This window comes from Lytechinus pictus, chromosome 6 (assembly GCF_037042905.1).
Source record: "Lytechinus pictus isolate F3 Inbred chromosome 6, Lp3.0, whole genome shotgun sequence".
In the NCBI taxonomy this organism is placed as follows: domain Eukaryota; kingdom Metazoa; phylum Echinodermata; class Echinoidea; order Temnopleuroida; family Toxopneustidae; genus Lytechinus; species Lytechinus pictus.
In genome coordinates this window covers 2,047,839-2,062,818 of record NC_087250.1, presented here as the reverse complement: position 1 = coordinate 2,062,818, position 14,980 = coordinate 2,047,839, and the positions used below count along the sequence as shown (strand labels likewise).

Below are 14,980 nucleotides of genomic sequence, written 5' to 3'. Positions count from 1 at the left end.
AATACAAAGTAATATAAAGTAATACAAATACAATTTTACAGACGAGTATTCTTACTTCATAAAACAAAAATAAAAAACAGTATAATATTTAGCATAAATGGAAATGAGGGGGCCCACTAAAAAGCAAAGCTTGTCAAGTGTGGATCCCCCTTGGAAATGAAAAAAATACAATCGACTTGTTCATACTGTATATGCGTTTATATACAGGAAAGAAAAAAGAGAAGGAACAAAAAGGTCGAAATCATATTGATGTAAACATAATTACAGAACAAGTGCAAAGCTATTCACACAAAGAGGTCTTAGCTGTGAAGGATGTGCTGCGCAACAGACAGAAGAAAAAGCAGACAGAGAGAGAGATTTTAAACTAGTTTAGGTTATAAAATTATTTTTTTCAAACATTTGCACACATAGTTACCAAATATGCTTATAGCATTTCCATTTATTTGAATATAGGATAAAAGAGCACTGTTTATTAAATACCTCAATTGTAGCATTACTAGCTAGGACAGTACTTGAATTGAATGATGATCCTAAGCACTGTTTGAAGACATTGAAATTTGTGAGATATTTCCTATTTTTGAGCAAGCGCCAAACAGAGGCGAATACCAGCGCTGTACAATAACCCATCATCATCATCATCACCTTGCTTATTATCAAAGGTGTGGTTGTCTGGGATGTAACACTGGACTTTTTGAATTCATTATGAACCTTTTGCCTATAACAGTTCTCCAAAGGAATTTAGGAGACTGTTTTCAGGTAATACAAGTCCATTATATGCACTACTGCCATAATTCTAAAATGCATTTTTTTTTTCTGATATACTTTGAATTTTTTGTATATTTTTCCTATTCCAGATTGTATTTGAGATGCTGAAAGGTGGAGGAGACGAAGGAGATACTGCTATAGATGATATCACGTTCTCTGAAGTTATATGCGGAAGTATGTAACCACTAGTTATGGTAGATTATCAGGGATTAAAATTGGTGCAGGCAAGGAGAGAATTAAGAAGGGAGTAGGTGATAAGTGAAGTAAAAGGACGAGGGGATGAAGGAGATACTGCTATAGATGATATCACATTCTCTGATGTTATATCGTCAGCGTTCATCCGAACCGTCGTATCAGTCGATTTTGAGATTTTTTCAGAAAAAGAATGAACAAGTCCTATTCTGTTCATAACTATATTTCTAGGAAGCAATTTATTGTAGTTTCTGAGATATTTTGGGATTTCCATGACGATACCATGTAAATTGTTAATAAAATGCGAAAATTCCATAGGAAACGTGTACTGTAGCAAAGCAAACAACAAGTTCGCGCACTTGAAATGCACATGAGCAGTCAGCCAAACCGTCGTATCGGTACTGCATTGACCTGCATGTGAAAAAGCGATACAACGTTTTGACTGATCGCGCGCATTGAAATCGCGGTCAGGGATGTATCACCTATGGTGTTTTTGTACAGGGAAAATCTAAACCGCTCCAACTGAAATTACAAGCATGTAGCTGTTCTACGATATTTTCTCTGGTCCTTGGTTTTGTGTAAAAATAAAGATACCAATGTCAAGCAATTGTGTTGGTCTTTCCAACCATGTATTTTTCTAGCAATGAATATGTTGTAAGGCAGGGGAACTAAGTGTGAAAATTACAATAAACTTTGAAGTCGATTTTCTCTAAAATGGGTTTGCACCGTACGGTTCATATGACCGCCGACGATATGTGGAAGTATGAAATTCCCATTAGTTGGATTTCTAGATAGACCATGGACGTAGGCAAGGGAGAGGGAATTAAAGATTGCAGGAAAAGATTATGCGAGATGCTGAAAGCAGGTGGAGATAAATAAAAGGGACACTGCTTATGGATGACTTCATGCTATCTGAAGTAATATCTGGAAGGGATTGATAATGGCAGTAGGCAAGGGGATTACCTTGAGGGCAGGGGGGGAGGGCATTTTTCAATGTTAAAAGTGACTGAAATTTCTTCTTTAGTTACCTGTTGGGGTTGGTATAAACTGCTACACCGCATAGGTCAAATCTTGTTAGGAGAATGCACGCTTCTGCCTAATAATGAATGAAATCACATATCATCTATCAGTGCATGTTGGCACAAAGTTTGACTTTTATTCAGATATAATTCATCGTGAAATATCCTCCTGGAGCTAATACGATAATTGAAAATCACATATATAGTTGTTGTTGGAATTGAAGGAAAATAAAGATTCATTCATTCATAAATACATTCATTCATTCATTTATTTATTCATTCATTCATTCATAAATACATTCGTTCATTCGTATGTACGTTCATTCGTTTGTTCATCCGTCCGTCCGTGCGTCAGTTCGTTCTTTCATTCATTCATTCATTCATTCGTTAATTTCTTTTGCTTTGGTTCACAGTTTCTCCACCTTATGCCGATCCGGATAGTAAAACAACAACACCACGCCCCACCACGGTTCCTTCAACTACACGTAAGATTTTTAATATCTCCAATTTTTGACTGATCATACTGATGTTATAATTAAATAATATCACTGTGAATATGTAGAAAAACAAATATATTGATGAAGTTGACAAGTCTACAGCAACCATATTTTATGATTATTTGGGAATAAAGATAATGGTGAATTGTGAGATTCTATCTGTCCGCTCTCTTGCTTATGTAGTATATATTGACAACTGATTTGAATTCAGATCTTTAAATGTTTTTTATGATGGAAAGATGATTGAAAGGTTAATGATACAGCACCCCATGATAATCCTGAAAAAGGAATGTTTTTAATTTTCTTCAATATATTTCGATAGTGTTGACAACAATAGACCTGGTTTGCAAACTCTCAATCCTATACACCTGAGAAATATGAACCAAAAGAAACTGACAGTTCTTCTTTTTATGATTGACAGTCAAACAGTTTCTACTAATAGTGCAAGAAAACTCACTGAATAATTGATGCATGTTATTCAATTTCAGTTTTGTCCTAGAAAAAGCTTGGTATTTATGACCAACAACCCAAATACCAGTAATAGGTTGCCCAAAATAATTGTAAATATTTTAATTTTACTTGGCAAAGCAAATCCAAAGCTTTGGAATGATATGTAACTTTGCAAGCTTAACTCAAAAAACTAAAAAATAACTCACCCAAGAAGGCTACTTGATTGAATGTATGAGAAATTCAATGAGAGGTTTAAAGAATAGAGAAGTAGGTTTAACCCTAAAAGGCCCAGGGGGAGGGGGCGGATTCCACCCCCTCTACATTTTTCACGATAAATCTGCCGCACAAAATATTTTAACTGCGACGCTTTTGAGACCAAATATGCGATGCCCAGGTACGCAGTTACGAAATTACGCAACATTATGTAAGTGCATGTCAAACCCAAAACCGCTCAAAAATGGTTATTCATGTACAAATCAAATAAAAATTCTGTATTTAGCCAAAATTCATAAATGTACACTGTATTATTATTTCTACTTTTACTGATTAAACTTAATTAATTTTGTCTTGTTTATGATTAGAATTAATTCTGCAACAATTTCCATCGAAAAAACAATAAAAAACAAAAAGTAAAAAGCAAACAAATACATAAGAAAAAAACAAAAAACATAAAATACATATTTGATCAGGATCCTACAAAGAGTCTGTGATTAAAAAAATTAGCAGTTTTGGGGCAGTATGATAGATGATTAGAGCAAATGTTTTATTTCATGAATAAATTAAAATAATTAATTTATCAAATGAAAAATCTTATCTAAAAAAAAGTAACCATACAGCCTTGTAGATTATATCGCACACTACCTCTGTGAAAATTTTCAGTGGTTGGCAGGTCACATTTATCTTCCATAACCATGTTTATTTGTGTATGCACCTTGACCATACCAAGATATGGTTCCTACTCCATTTTGATCAGTGTATAGTCTTGTCACATAGGCCCACTTGAATGATAAAACACCAATTCACCGTATAATAGGTCATACTCCAATAATTAATTACCAATTTGAATAACAAGTTCTGTTCTAGCTCTGAAGATATTGAAGTCTCTCTATGGAAATAACTTTATTGACTTTTCTATTATCTGTATACATGTACGGTTGTAGTTATCAGGTAAGACTAGCTATTCATAGCATTCACCACTAAATGGCCACTCACAGTCTTCTTCCCCCTTTAAAGCTATTCATGTTTTATTCTTAATTTTCTTAATACCCCAATAATTATATTACCAATTAGAATAACAGGTTCTGTTCTAGCTCTCAAGACAGAGTTTCTCTATTAAAATAACTTTATTGAGTACTAGTATTCTATTATCTGTATACTGTACATGCATGTAGTTCTCTCTAAAGGTATATTTTTAAGACTAGCTATTTATAGCATTTACTCTTAAATGGCCACTCACAGACTTCTTCTTCCCCCTTTAACACTTTCCACGCGTACTTCGCACCAATGCACACTCGGTGCCGTGCGAACTTCGCATTTCACACTCAACAAACAATGCATTGTTTCCCTCCCTGAAAATAATTCAGTACAGATGGGTTCATGGCCCAGCGCACAAAGAGTTAAAGATATTGACATTTTATCCTTAATTTTCTTCATATCAGCTGGAATCAAATATGGTTGTAATTTTGACATTGACTGGTGTGATTTTGCCCAGTCTACTACTGATGATTTCCAGTGGTCTCGTACAAACTTGTTAACACCAACACCAAGCACAGGTCCAGAGACTGATCATTCACAAGGAGATGGTAAGTACCTTTTTGCATTGGTTGGTAAAAAAAATGTTTGTTTGCCAGCCAACTGACTGCTGTCAAACAAATTCAAATTCAATTCGGTTTTATTAAACAATACTCATCAAAAAGTCCGAAGACTAACAATGTGAGTTTACATTAAAAAAAAAATACATAACAGAGAAATAAATAAATACATAGCATGCAGTGACCATTAAAGAAGAAAAAAAAGCCATTATGTTTAAAATGCAATAATAGTATTAAAAGAAATAGAATGAGCAGATGCATGTAAAAAGACTGATTTAATTTATAAAAAAAGAAAAGAAAAAAAGAGCAGGTGAGGAGCAAGAAAGGGGAGCAAGAATGGCAAGAGTAAGCATGTGAAAAGGTGAGAATAGAGAGGGGGATGTAGCAAAAATAAAGGAAAGAGGGAAAAAAGGAAAGGAGGGGAAAAAAGACCCACTAGTAAACAATAAATTGCAGATTACAAATATGCCGACTTTTAAATTTTTGGATGTTGTTTGAAGGTTTGCATGGTGGCATGTACAATCGCTGATGTGGTTTACGGTACACCATGTGGAGTATTATAGAAAACAGTGGATAGAAGACGAAAAAGAAATGGATAGGCGAGAAAATGGAAATTTGAGAGTTGAGTTATCTTTCTTGAATGTAGCCCTGAAAAGGACTGTAAACCAGAAGAGATTGAAGAGTTGAAACAGCTTGAGTATTAGGGTGGATGAGGAGATGCTGCCTTGAGTTGGTGAGTAGAGATGATGAGAGGTTTTAAATTTTTATTCAAATTTGACCCCCCCTTCAAAAAATGTACCAACTGACCCTAAGAAAGAAAAAAAAGCAACCGACTCACCCATTTTATACCTCAACATTTCACTGGGTTAGATTACTAGGTTTGTGGAGTAGTCTGCAAACTCAGACTCATATTTGGCACTTTAACAAATTATACCATGTATAGAGTGAAGACTAGACATCAAGCTCTCTGTGTCATATAAGATTGGTAGAGCCAGCCACAGTACATAGTGAATCTAGTCTCACTTCTTCAGACTCTGCATTATAAACTATGCGAATTGTGAAAAGCAAGGGTCCGCGCCTGCAGAATAGTTTGAGGAAGTGTAACACAAAAAAATCTGCTTGATGTTTACAAATGATTGTAACTTGTTTTACATGGTTTTAAATTGATGTGAAATGATGCTTTATTGTACAATTGATTGGATCTTTTATGTAACAAGGTCATGATGGGGGGGGGGGGGGTTGAGGTCCATATCAACTTCAATTAATGTCTACATTCTGCTTATACCATGCTCAAAACGTCAACATCATTCTCACTTTTCTTTTAGCATGGTAATAATATATAATTTTACTAATATTCATTGATTTCTTTAGAGACCGGATTTTATGTCTTCACTGAAGGCTCTTCCAACCAGCGCAAGACGGCAGCTTTCACATCACCCACCCTCCCTGCCTCCTGGGGCGGGGCGTGTGTGGATTTCTGGTATCACATGTGGGGTGTTCATATGGGTACATTGAATGTCTATGCTGAGGAGAACTCAACCAGTATTAACTTACTCTGGACTAGGAGTGGTTCTAAAGCTAGGGTCTGGTATCAATCTAGCGTACACTATTCAACATCGTCAGAATTTAAGGTAATTTGATTCCAGTACTTTTTGCATTTATTTATTTTTTTCATACGATAATATTCTCCTCCACAACTGTATACTTCTACAAACGACTGTGTTCACTCTATCCACCGTCATCTATTGAGCACTCCATCCAAATAATATTATTCAATAATGCAGTTTAGTTTTTTTTGGGTAAAATATACCCACAACTGAAATATTTGTATCTAGATTGAATTGTATTCTGTATTAAAGTTGTTATCAGAATCTTTCAGGCGATCTTTTCTACTGTTCTTTCTTTCAACCTTAGAACTGCAACTTTAAATTTAGCTTTCATTTCTGCAGCAATCACCAAACTTTGTTCTCTGCCAATACTATGCATTTTTCCGTCCATTTCCTCTTTATCTCCCTGCCTTCTTTTATCTGTGTTAATCACAAATCACGATCACATGGGGGGGGGGGGATGCCCTTTCTTCTGCCTCCCTTTTCAAAAGTATGTAAATCCTTTTTATCACTATTGTGATTATGATTTGATATATTATTTTTAACATCGTTATTTATTGTTCTTACTGCTATTATCAGTCAGCGTTCTTTCTCTTATGCAGCTTCATTTCTTTGGAACAATCTCCCCCTACAAATTCGCAATGCTAACAGTGTTAATACATTTAAAGTTATGCTTAAAACTCATCTTTTTAAATCTTAAATTGATCATATCATATGTTTATTGGCCCATTTGATGGTATTTCTTTATTCATGATCTGGTGAGAAAGTTGTAAATTGTAATATTAGTTTTGATACATTTTGTTGTGCAAAGTATTTCTATTTCTATTTCCTTTATACTTCATTTTCCTTTCTCTTAACCGCTTAAAGGCATTTTTTGCGATTTTGCGGTATATAAATTGTTATTATTATTATTATTATTATTATGATTCATCTTTACCATTGCTGGTATTGTTTTTGCGAGTAATACACATACATATTTTATCATAAATGCTATTCTGTAAATTTTATAGAAGTATTGATATAACAAGTTCATTCATTCAAATGATATTTATATGTATCTGTATGTATCTATCTGATTTTGTGTTTCAGTTTGTCTTTGAAGGCGTTATGGGTATTGACTTTTCAAGTGATATTGCTCTAGATGATATCTACATCACACCGGGACCTTGTCCAGGTAAGGTGCTATATCAAATGACTATTGGATGGGATTAGCAATAATTATCATTGTCTTCCTTCTCATTCAATTCATAGATTAATGCAACCCAAATTGAAATTTGTAATAGAAAAATGAAAAGTAGAGTGGCAGATAAGTGAGAGGGATGATAAAAATGAGACAAAGATTTGTTTCAATTTTTTAAAGTTAGAAAACAATTGTCATCACAAAACTTATTCGGGATTTAAATTAAGAGTAGTAGATGGAAGAGGCTTTCATGAAATCAATGAGACATTTTTCTTTTTTTTAATTTAAACTGTAATCATTATCCTTTTATTATATAAAGTGAGAACTTCTCCATCTTCTTTGCTCCAAATAAACAGAATCACAAGAATTCACCCTTTTTCAAATTTTTTATTACACAAAATTTCATTTTTTCTTTCATAAAATCCTATGCCAATTTGATAGCTTAGTTAAATTTGATTATCAACCCAGAGGATAGGTGCATGGATGCAACCATGAATTATTGTTTATGATCATTCCCTCAGCATCTTTTTTTTCTTCATGCACAACACCTCTAGGGTAATGGGTTGCTGAAATGAAGTTCCTCTTAGGCAATTGTCTATCTCTGTGTTAAAGTTATAAAAGGCTACAAAATTTAAAATTGAAATTTACATGCTATGTTTCCTATCTTGACTTTGGTTTTATATTTTAATGATAAAGATAAATACTTCAGTAATTATTCCCAGTCAGTTATGAATGATTAGTTTTAAACGCACTGCCAAGTTGAACTTGTACTGTTAGAAATACCTGTCACAATCGGCTCTCCATAGTTAAACCCCAATCTTGGACCAGAATATGGGCCAGTGTGTTTATATGACTTGTGTTAAAGCTAGCTGAGGATCAGGAGATACTAAAGTTATACTTGGCTACTAGACAGTGTTTACTTATTAATTCGGTAGATAACATAGTAGGTCAAATGAGAGGTAACTTGACTTTGACATTTCAGTATGACATTTCATTTGGACAAAGATTTTTCACAAGACCTCGAATGATTATTTATGACACTTTAAATGAAAGAGGCCTTCTGAAGAAATGTCTTTTAAATAATGATTACATTTCACACCCTATGTGATATGGACATGTATGATATACATGTACATTTATATTTGCTTTGGTAAGTTCAAGGTTAAGATCTTTCTAGGTTTATGTTAAAGATTCTTCTATAGATTCAATTTATTAGTTACTCATATTGTATTCTAATGTATTCTGACTCTTCTTTGTTTTAATTTTGTTTTGTCCTTTTTTATTCTTTCTTCCTTTTCTTCTTTGTCTCATAAACATCTGTAATAGTTTTATTGTATCGTGTCCTATTTCTCTTTTATGACTTCTATGTAATCTGTTTGCACTACAATAAGTGTTTATGTACACACATTGCAATTGCAAGGACTAAAATATCTTGATACAGGAATATAATAATACTCCTGCTAAACAAAGTTTGAAGAGGGTATATGCAGGAATCGACATTTGCTTCGTCTGGCAGTTGGTTGGTCCATTGTAAATGTTGCAGATCGAACTACTTCTTCTATTTATGATCATTGCTCATGAATCTTGGTACAAACATTGGTCTTGGGGTAAAGATGCGGAAGACCTATTTTTCCAATGTGTTCCAAGAAGCATGCAAAAGCAATTTTTTAATGTCTTTTGAAACTGTATTGTCATGGCAACAGCATGTGGTGGGGTATTAATTTGTTTAATGATAGTTTTACTTTTATATTTATATTCTACTCACTTTGTATGTGATTTTTTTTGCAGCAATCCATGCATGCAGCTTTGAGGATGCTGATATATGCGGTTACAAACAAGATTTAACTGATGATTTTGATTGGGTATGGGGTAATGGTTCCACAACCACCCTCTACACAGGACCTTCTGTTGACGTTACCTTGGGAACAGATCAAGGTAGGCTCATTTTGTCAGCTTTCTCTGTGAAACATGTTTCTTGAAAGTCTTGTGACTTTTTCCTTCAGTCCGAGTGTCCATCACTTTCATTATCTGGCATGATTTGGAATTGCATCCTTCATGCTAATTGGTCTATGATCAGTTGGACTACTTCTGTCATAGTGTAGTACGACATTGACATTAATCATTTAGTCTTCCATTTATTTCATCTATTTGCAGCCTGGTTGCCATGGTTTTCGGGGGTTTGATCCTCTCCTTTCTTTCTCTTCTCCATTTTCTCCTGTATTTTGCAAAACACTGGAAATACCTGAAATAGAGGGTTCTTTGGGCGAAAGCAAGCTCAATGTACCAACTAGAAATGCTTCAGTCAAGCCTGCTATGCCTAGGGCAACTCCAAGGGGGGGGGGGGGTGGAGAAACAACTTTTCCATAAGGTAATGCCTAGCCTAGGGCAACTCGGGGGGGGGGGGTTGAGTGAAAAAGCGACTTTACCATAAGGTAATGGGATGAAATTCCAGAAATGTTTCTTAACATCTTAAGGTCATAAATCTCATTCTACTCTGGATGTTAGGCATCTGAATGGTTTAGTTAGGCATCTTGTTAAAAGTCAGAGCCATCTCTTTCCTGCAGGAATCCTGCAAGTAGCTTTTCATTATAAATCCTCACAGTCAACATACACAAAACAATTGGGACTGCAGGAAAGCTGCAATGACAAGATGCGCCTCCTTGCATGCTTTCTATTATAATATTCCGCATAGACTTTTTACAAATAGCCTCAAGCATCCAAAGTGTGTTGAATCCAATTTAAGTACTTTTGTTTCCTGTATTTCTAATCAAGGTCATTACATGTACATTGAAGCTAGCAATCAGAATCCTGGTAGGAGTGCAAGATTGATATCACAGCGCTTTACCCCTGATGAAAATACTACTGATATTTGTTGGAGTTTCTTTTATCATATGTATGGTGATCAGATGGGGACACTCAATACTTGGGTAAGTATGTTATAATAATTGGTATTATGATGATGATGATGATGAGGAGGAGAAAGATGATGATTATGATGAGGAAGAGGAGGATCGCAGAGGTCCATGTCTCATTTCTTGCCACTCCAACCAGCTGAGAAGTTCATGATGGGCGCGCACTGGAACAAGGAACCACAAGTTTGAGGGTCTCTGGAATGGGAAAAAAGAAATTTCTATGGTTTTCTAAATGGGTGATGATCTTGAACATAAATTGAGATTGTAAATGGGGGTCTCCACCACAGTACATATATGTATCATATATTCATACAAAGTGCCTCCCCCCCTTGCCCTCGGGGTCCTAGTGCCTATTCCGATGTCATTATTTGATGTGGTTTGGTCTGCGTATTATTCCCTAAATCCTGAATGATCAACTTTCTTTATTTTGTTTCAGGTTGAGGGAGGAAGTATTCCCAGCTGGACATTTACATCAGATGGTGGGGTTGCTGACCGTTGGTATTATGCTGAATTTGGAGTGACCAGTCAATCCTCATACACAATAGCCTTTGAGGGTGTGGTCGGGAGTGGAAGTAGGGCTGATATAGCTATTGATGAAATTGACTATAAATTAGGACCATGTGCTTTTGGTAATGGAATATTCATATTTTATTTTAACATCCATTTTGTTACCAGTTATCTGCACATATATATTTCATTTTTTATTTATTATGATTAGAGAGTGTCAGTTCTCTGTGAATGAAAATTAAGATAGATTTAGACTCATTCATTTTTTCTGTTCAATGAATTACAATCACAGTAACAATACATAGTCAAAGTATTAATGTCATTTATGATAGAATATACAAAATATAAACAAGAACTGAGTTGAACTAACATGATTTTTGCTGGTAAGGAAATGAAATAGAATGGAAGTTATCCAAGAATGCACTTCCGTTGACACATTTAAGCGCTACCGTAACATGTGTCTATTTAATGCTTCCTGCTCTTAATGGTCAAAGTTACTCCTCAAGTTTGTTAATTTATCATTGCATATGTATATGCCTTTTTCTCTCTCTTTCTTTTCCTTCTTTCATTGTGCCTCTTGCACTCTGCAGACTGGACTTTGCACACTATAAATTCCATCTATTATTTTTTTATTTTTTGTTCAGGAACATGCACTTTTGAGGATGAGTTCTGTGAATGGGTCAATGTCGAGGGAGATGATGGTGATTGGCTCTTGTTCCAAGGACCTGCTGATGTCGGAGGAATAACAGGACCAAATGTGGACCATACACTAGGAACAGATCAAGGTAAAATATACATGTACATGAAATAATGTGTCACTCAATATAGTGCTGTTACTATATTCATATACTCAACTGTGCTATGCAACATCTTCAGGATCCTATAACACAAAAGGTTAGCAATTAATCATACGCTTGATTTTCATGATTGTACATAGTAGTCAATGCAATTAATAAAAAAATGATAATAATAATAATTGGATTTATATAGCACTTTTTCCAGAGGATACAAAGTGCTGTTGATTGCATAAGACAAGTTAAGGTTTATGGTTATGTAAGTGTGTTTTGAGATATTTTTTGAAGAGGTCAAGAGAAGAGAGGTAGTAAAAAATTGTGTCTACGATCATTGCGAAGTTTTTGTGTTATAGGCCCCAGGTTATTATCCCTTATTATCAAGTTCACTGAATAGGACCAGTTATATTTCCTGTGATATAATATGTGCCCTTATTTTCAAATCAAATTCATTACTATCCCTTATACCAAGGTCACTATCTCTTGGTGGACTCGGACCAGTTATATTTCCCTGGTTATAGCGCCCTCCTCCACCTCGGCGAGCCCCACCTTCGGGGGATGCAGTGCTTAAGGTTCTGGTATATGATGAATGGTCGTAATGTTGGTGAGTTGATGGTGCATGCTACCGATGGTTCACCTCTCTCAGCTAGTCATGTTGTATGGATGTTATCAGGCAAGCAACAGGATGATGGCGATACATGGCTCAATGCAGCAGTTTCCATTGACTTTGATGCATACAGTGATGTAAGTATATATTATTTTGACCCCTTAGATAGGCTGAAGGGGCGATAGTGTTTCAATCAGTATAGCTAGTTTTGAACGTAATTCACCATTTATTGATCAAAAAAGGGAACAGTTATAGCAATAGTCCCAGGTCACCTGTCCTAAACGAACATGGTACAGGGAAACTTTTCATGAAAATAGTACATTAATTTACATAAACATAAATAAAACAAGAGATATGCACATATCAAACATGTTATTTCGATTTGATTCATAACAAGGTTCATATAAGAAATGGGAAGGGGGATGGAGGTGACATGCTACCTCATGATTTAACTTATGTTGTTCCTATTTTGTTTACTTACGTTTATAATTAAAGAGGAAAAATTTCTCCATTGAATTTTCCACAGCTTTTATGCAAGATTGCTGTCCATTCCTGTCAAAAGAGCTAAATCACTTGAAATAATTGTGTATCAAGTGAAAAGATGTCATTTTAAATTGACGTATATATATAAAGTTGAACAATCAAGTCATGAAAATAAGATAATTTGCATTATATACCAAATGTTTTTCTGCATGAATGAAAACAATGCCCTTATGTCAATTTATTTAAAAAGCTTTCTGTCTTGTCTTGAATTTGAAATGTATATTGGGTTTATGTTACAGATGTGTTTAATTCCAGAAAGAATGAAAAAAAAAAGTTTTGCATGAATACATGTTCATAGTCATTTTATCACAGTGATAATTCTTCATTTAGCTCTATGTGTTAGGTTATTTGTTAATATAGAAATGAAATGAAAAAAGCTCATGAATCATTAATCCTGAATCTTAAAATGAAAGTAATTGAATTCAACCATCTGATTGTTTGATTTTCTTGCTATCCATCAAGGTATACATCAAGGGTATGATCATTGAATCTCCTTACGGTGATATCGCTATCGATGATTTATCGCTAGAAGGAGGATCATGTGATTGTAAGTAAAGCATGTCGTTAGTGTTGGTTAATGCTGGCCCCATTGAAGCAGTTAATACTATGCCACTTAATTACTAGATTTTATGAATAGTTTGCCCTGAAGTGGTAATAATAATAATAATAATAATGATAATAATAATAATAATAATGATAATAATAATAGTAATAATAATAATAATAGCTAGTTTTTATATAGCACTTTTCCCATAACGGTTCAATGTGTTTTACAGCACATTATTACCTGGTCATTGAATTCATTTCAATCCCCAAACAAAAAGTGCAGTTTCCACTCCCTGGGGAGTATTGCTTGCATTCAAACAATAAATTTTGCATCCTAACGGGTACCCATTTAGCACCTGGGTTGAGAGTAGCAAAGTATGGATTAATGCCTTGCCAAAGGACGTTAGACTGGGGTGGGATGAGGAGGACATTAACTCTTTGTCCGCCAAATTCGCCGATTGGCACACTTGCTGCTTCGCCAAGTACGCCGATTGGCACAAATCTCACGACAATCTGATCACATTGATTTATACAATGCTATCAATCACAAAAGCTAAGCTCCCTAAGCTGCACTTCCTGCCTTGCCATTGAAAAAAATAATAGCCTAGGCTTAGAGTATTGGGCCTGTACTATTATTCTTTGACAAAGGGTTTATAAGTAGCTTGTTCTCATATTTTGTAAAAATCTGGGAATGAATAGCCTGTACACTTATAGTTTGCCAATTGAAACTTGAAGGTTTCCATTGATTAGAGATATATCTTCTAAACATGAACAAACATTTAGGAAATATACATCAATAGAAAGCTAATTTCATACTCTACAAGTTTACTATAGAACATTTTTCTGTAGGAAAAAGCATAAAAAAGTTACAGCCATGAAAACTACGCATGCAAATCCAGAGCACCCATTTCTGGTGTCCACAGAATTAATCCAGCAATAGGGGATTCCATGCACGGCGGATAAAGAGTTAATGATGTGTTGGTCATAAAATGTCTGCATGTATTTTTCCTTTTTTTAAATTTTTTTATTGGGCATTAATATGTTTTAAAAATAGAATAAAGTGGGCTGAAAAATCAAGTGAAATACATGAGAAGAAAGAGGATAAACTCTTAGCAACTTTACAATGAACCTATTTTGATTCCACCAATAATTGCTTGAATCAATGACATGGCAAAACGACAGGAGTCACTGTCTCTCCATTGAAATGCCTGAATTCTTTTAAAAACGTTAAGAAATAAATATATTTATTTCTGAAACACTACATTTTAATGTTTATTGACAATAATGATTGAAAGACATTGCCAATTTTCCACAAAAGCTGATCAAGTAAAGCTCCAATTTTTTTTAAATAGATCTCAATGCGAGTACCATTATATTTGACCATTTATGATTCATAGTCTATCCACCTGAGGCATCACCTGACTACACATTCAAACCCCTGTCATGTGACTTTGTCCATTGATTATTCATAGTCTATCCACCTGAGGCATCACCTGACTACACATTCAAACCCCTGTCATGTGACTTTGTCCATTGATTATTCATAGTCTATC

The 14,980-nt window shown here is 34.7% G+C and overlaps 1 protein-coding gene across 1 annotated transcript in view; it reads left to right on the top strand.

The window, feature by feature from the left end:
• LOC129263591 (MAM and LDL-receptor class A domain-containing protein 1-like) overlaps window positions 1–4,922 on the top strand; it is a 43,350-nt gene extending 38,428 nt beyond the window's left edge. Inside the window, exons 19-21 of the mRNA XM_064100677.1 lie at window positions 855–939; window positions 2,390–2,461; window positions 4,582–4,922. Of these exons, the coding sequence (XP_063956747.1) occupies window positions 855–939; window positions 2,390–2,461; window positions 4,582–4,781 (357 nt within the window). The 3' untranslated portion in view covers window positions 4,782–4,922. The remainder of the gene's footprint in view (window positions 1–854; window positions 940–2,389; window positions 2,462–4,581) is intronic.
• Window positions 4,923–14,980: the final 10,058 nt, after the last annotated feature.